The sequence below is a fragment of the Amphibalanus amphitrite genome, unplaced genomic scaffold, assembly GCF_019059575.1.
Source record: "Amphibalanus amphitrite isolate SeventyFive unplaced genomic scaffold, NRLGWU_Aamphi_draft 000530F_arrow, whole genome shotgun sequence".
Lineage (NCBI taxonomy): Eukaryota > Metazoa > Arthropoda > Thecostraca > Balanomorpha > Balanidae > Amphibalanus > Amphibalanus amphitrite.
In genome coordinates this window covers 210,686-215,723 of record NW_024882024.1, presented here as the reverse complement: position 1 = coordinate 215,723, position 5,038 = coordinate 210,686, and the positions used below count along the sequence as shown (strand labels likewise).

The following is a 5,038-nucleotide window of genomic DNA, read 5'->3' as shown; positions in this document are numbered from 1 at the left end:
TGAATTTCACGAACCTTGATCAAATCGCCCCAGGCGCCCTGTTTTCACCGTCGTCCGGTTTTCGCTGGGATTTTGCATGATTTGTTTTATGTGTAGATCGACTGGATACTCATTATTCAACGTGTCACTATTTATTTTTAACTGGAAATCGCAAATCTTTTTATATCAACATTCATTTGGATAACAATATCATTCCAGAAGCCTAACATTGAGAGGGAGCCAGAGTGAAATTTTGATCCTCAGCCAATGCTGATGCTGAAGGGTAAGGTGAGAGAAAGATTTAATTGAATTCCTTTCCGAAAGGAATTTAAAGTGTATTGATGCATTATTCATTTTCCACTATCCAGTGTGCACTTCCTGAGGACTTAGCATAGCAATTTGAAGTCCTTACTATTTGTTTGGCTGTCTTTTTCTGAACAGCAATGAAGCAAGTAAGGTTTATATAGCTCTAGCATTGACCCAGCTGTATTTTTTTTCTTGCAAAAGCAGGTTTTTAAAGTTGCGGTTTTTTTGCGGGTTCAGCCCAGCCAAAATCAGCTTGCGGGTAGTTGTGGTTGGGCAAGGGGTAGCTGCGGGGCGGGGCGGGTAATGAAATTGCAAATTTGGGGCATCTCTACCTGCTAGCAAGTCGTGAAAAAGTCGTATCAGCACTAAATTGCGTACCCAGGTTCATTTTTTAAACATGTCTGCTTGTCTTGTAATATATTCCACACCATGACCATTATATATTTTAGTTGCCTGCTCAAACAGGAGCATTGTCGTAGCTCACATTGTCTTTTCCGCGCTGCTCCTGCAAGTTGGGTTTTACTTTTGGTGCTGCCTCACCGCGGTCACGTATCTCAGAAACCCCTGTCTCCTGAGTTCCACCGTCCTTCGGCTGATAGTATTTCCGATTCCACGGCTGCTCCTCACCGCTGCCACACGCCAAGAAGACGGCCGTGTCGAAGAGCATCAGCGCCGCCGGGATGAGGAAGCACCAGCGCCAGCGGTCGAGCGTCTCGTGCCCCTCGGTGAGCGCTCCGACCACCAGCGGCGCCAGGAAGCCGGGGATGCTGCCGAACGTGTTGTAGATGCCCACCAGTGATCCCGAGTAGTTGGGTGCCATGTCGACGGGCACTGTTTGCCAGCCAGAGTAGCCGGCGCCAATTAGGCCCACACCAACGAACACCAGTGCTTCCACGGCCGTCTCGTACTCGCCAAGGAACGCGATGCAGACCAGAGTGACGGCAACCAGCGCCTGTGAAACAACTTGCGCCAGGCGGCGGATATTGGTGATGCTGAGCAGGTTCTTCTTTCGCAGGAAGTCACTGAACACGCTGTACGCGACCCCGAAAACGAACATCAACAGAAAAGGCAGCGAAGTAAAGACGGCATCTTGTGAAATGTCTTTGTGAAGAATGTTGCTGTAATATTGCGGCAGGTCACTAAGCAGAGTGTAGAAGCCCCAGTTGTTGCAGAAGCTGGTAATGATGAGCGCCCAGACGGGAGGAGAGGTCATCACCTCCTTCCACGGCAGTGGCAGGCGCCGCTCATTGGTCTGGCCGGTGCCGATGGCTGTGACAATGAACAGACGCTCCTCGTCGGTGATGAAAGGATGTTTCTCCGGATTGTCGTATACCAGCAGCACCCAGAAGATGAACCAGACCAGAGCGAACGAGCCCTGGATGTAGAACACGGCCTCCCAGCTGATGCCGTTGATGATGGCGGACGCCAGCGGCATGGTGATGGCCGTGCCGATGTTGCACGCGTTGAAGGCCAGCGATATGATGGTGCTGCGCTCGTTGGGCGGCGCCCAGGCGCGCAGCAGCGCGTACCCGGAGGGAAAGCCCACGCCCATCACGAACCCCATGGCGATGCGGACAGTGAGCAGCGCCCGGTAGTCCCAGTAGGACACGGCCGGGATCAGGAAGGTCAGCAGACCGGCCAGCAGCAGCGACACGCCGTAGATGTACTTGACGCTAGTCAGCTCGGCGGTGCGTCCGCCCACGATCTGGGTGCAGATGTAGCCGTAGTAGAAGCTGCCCAGAATCTGGCCGACGATGTTCTCGTCCCAGACGAACGGGCCATCCTCCTGGCCGCTGGAGTCGGACGAGTTGACCGCCGTGTGGTTCACCATCGCCACAATGGCCAGGTTCAGGTTGTTGCGCAGCATGTAGTTGATGATGAAGCCGAAGAACGTCACTGCCACAACTATGTAGCGGACGGGTAGCACTGAGAGCACTGGATTCGTCATGGTGATGTGTGTGAGAGAGAGAGAGAGAGAGAGAGAGAGAGAGAGAGAGAGAGAGAGAGAGAGAGAGCGCGCGCACCGCCAACGCGCGTGGCCCGTCGGACGCACCGAACCCGAATGGGCCGTCTGGGTGTTCTGCTGTAGCTAGGACGTTATCATCTGACCGCGACAACTCGTAGATACGGACTGTGTCCACTAACGGCCACCTTGGCGAGTCAGAGGTGATGCCGGACTCAATTTTTGGCCACTTACCGCCGGTGTAAGTGGTTACCCTGCCGATCGCTGAGTGGCCGCGCCCAGGTGTGAGGAGGGTACCGTGATGAATGAGCTGTGCTGTCTTCGTGAAGTGGATGGGCCGTGTGTCAAAGTCCGTGGCGCTTTCAACAAGTAACTATTGTAGTAGTGCATGGCGCATAGCGACAGCAATCTGCATTGCATGATGTGATAATAAATATTTGAGCACCGCAGTATGGAATACAGCAATGTATGGTAGGTATCAATACCAATGGAATCACGGTGTTGGTGTCTTTGTTAGATCTTTCACTAGCAGATAATAATATAATGTCAGATGTTTTCCATCTTTTTTAGATCACTGTAATAGATAAGTTGTTACACTTCATGGTAAGTCATGGCTCAAATCGCTTACTGACAGGCCATTGAGCCTTTCATGCTCATGGCGGTCCGTCATCCCATTCGTTACCTCCCACCTATTTCAACAATTGAAGTCTGTTGGCAATATCGAGACGCTGTCACTGTCATGATGGCCGGCCCGGCACGCCCCGGTCCCGCCCTTCCGACACGGGACAGGACCCCTCTGACACCGGAGTCGGCGGGCAGTCGGGCGGCACGAACGACAGTCTCAGCTTTCAGGAGCGGGCGGGCAGTCCGTCACCTCTGAGATAGGGCTTTGTGTGCTCGGAGCCGCCGCGTGCCGCCTGAGAGACGTGTGCACTGTGCGTAGACAGTAGAGTCACGGGCTGAGAGATTTGTGCGTAGAGTCGCGGACTGAGAGCTGTGTGCTTAGAGTTGCAGTGTGTAGTCCGAGTGTGGTTAGAGTGGCGACGGAGTAAATGAGGATACAGCTGAGGGCTGAGAGTACGGATACCTGCAGAGGTGTGCCGTGCGTTCTGCGGGCTGAAAAAAAAAATCTTACACAATTGGTATGACATGGAGCTTTGAGCTGAGGGATGACTGCATGGCTTTCCAGTACAAGAACTGACGGATGGGTTCTGTAATCTGTAAGCTGTGAAGTGTGAGCTGTAAATCATTTTCTGCCATGTATCAGCAGAGGTACATGAACCATTTACCGTTGTCTGTCATGGCAATGGGGCGTAAGTTTAATAGGCTGTTAGTTATGAGCTGTGGTTAGGAGCTTACAGCCATGGCACGCCAGGCATTTGTTGAGGCTTTGGGCTGTGAGCTGCCACCTGCTTCGGCACCCGAACGGTGCGGGTTGAACGGGCTGTGGCGTGAACTAGGTAACCAGGTGCGATAAGATGCAAATGCTGTGTTACTGTGGGCTGTGAACGGAGCGATAACACCTGTCTCTATGAGCCAAGCGGTGCGGGCTGAACTGTGGGCTGTGAGCTACTGGCCTTTAGGGTGAGCAGTGACACGCGAGGTGCCAACGCTAATCGCTCTCACATTTCAGTCTCACCACAGTGCGCGCGTGCAGACATGGAGGGAGCCTCCGAATGTGCCATGACTCAACAGAGCGTTCAATCAGCGGTGGCAGCCCCTCGCTACCCCTCCCCGTCAGCAAACCAGCTGTGACTCAGCCAGCGCGGCCCCTCGTCTGTGGGCTGGCTCAATGCGCCATGGCGCAGCTATAGCTGGGCTCCGAACTGCACGGGGAAGGAGAGGGATGAGAGAGACAAACGAGAGACAGACGAGACGACGAGAGACGACAGACAAGAGACGAACTTTACGCATCCGTCTGTTGTGAAAGGGTGGTGTGATTTTTTCAGTCCTCGGGCTATTACATACTTGTTGCTAATAACATCCGTTTGAGCCACTTTCTCTGTATAGAGTAAGTGGTGAATCAAATGATTTAAACATTAACATATGCAGAGAAAACATTTATCCCAGAATAAACTTAATTAAAATTTCACTTATCGACCAACCGATTGTCCCATCAACGAACATGTATTTCAGCTTCATACAAAATATTTGGTAGGTTGTCTGGTAGGTTTCCCCTCTCCATTCAGGAATTCACTCCAGGCGTTATTCTACCCGTTGTTTAATAACGAGACATGTAATGGCTAGTTATGATTCGGGGATCCGGTGAAATGCAGTAAAAGTTTGTTTTAATTTATGGCGCAAAGGGCGAAAACATCGCCAACGGTAAGAACAGTTCATAAAATGTTTAAAATGTATGCCCAAATTAGTCATTGCATATGTGATCATGTTATGCAACGCGTAGCTATGTGCGTATGCGATTTTAATGTAGGTTCTTAGAAACTTGAGCCTATAACGAAAACAAAACTTCCTTTTCTGAAAAGTAAGCGTCTTCACATCATAAATATTTCAGGACTACTAAGCCCTCTTCTCATTTCAGAAACCTAGTGGATTGTTCCTGATCTATCCCATCAAAGTGAATAAACGAAGGACGCTGACCAGCGACTGATCCACATTCATAATTGAACGAGCCAAGAACCATGACTCATGAGATCCATGCCCATCTCGATGTATGAATGAGAGGTCACTGACCTGCCGAAGCAGACGGCCAACCTGACCGGTCGAATCCCGGTGCAGCCGAACCCCATCCCTGCCGCCAAGCCGCCGTCGCTCGCGTCGTTCGACGTTCAT

General features: G+C 51.5%; 1 protein-coding gene across 1 annotated transcript; it reads right to left on the bottom strand.

Moving 5' to 3' along the window:
- Positions 1 to 694: 694 nt before the first annotated feature.
- LOC122393324 (vesicular glutamate transporter 2-like) lies at positions 695 to 2,336 on the bottom strand. The gene has a single exon (XM_043389242.1). It carries the CDS (start codon positions 2,231 to 2,233, stop codon positions 743 to 745), a length of 1,491 nt encoding a protein of 496 aa, XP_043245177.1. The 5' UTR covers positions 2,234 to 2,336; the 3' UTR covers positions 695 to 742.
- Positions 2,337 to 5,038: the final 2,702 nt, after the last annotated feature.

What these genes read in the sequence shown, in the direction of transcription:
- LOC122393324 (XM_043389242.1), bottom strand. Translation starts at nt 2,233, where the DNA reads ATGACGAATCCAGTGCTCTCAGTGCTACCCGTCCGCTACATAGTTGTG.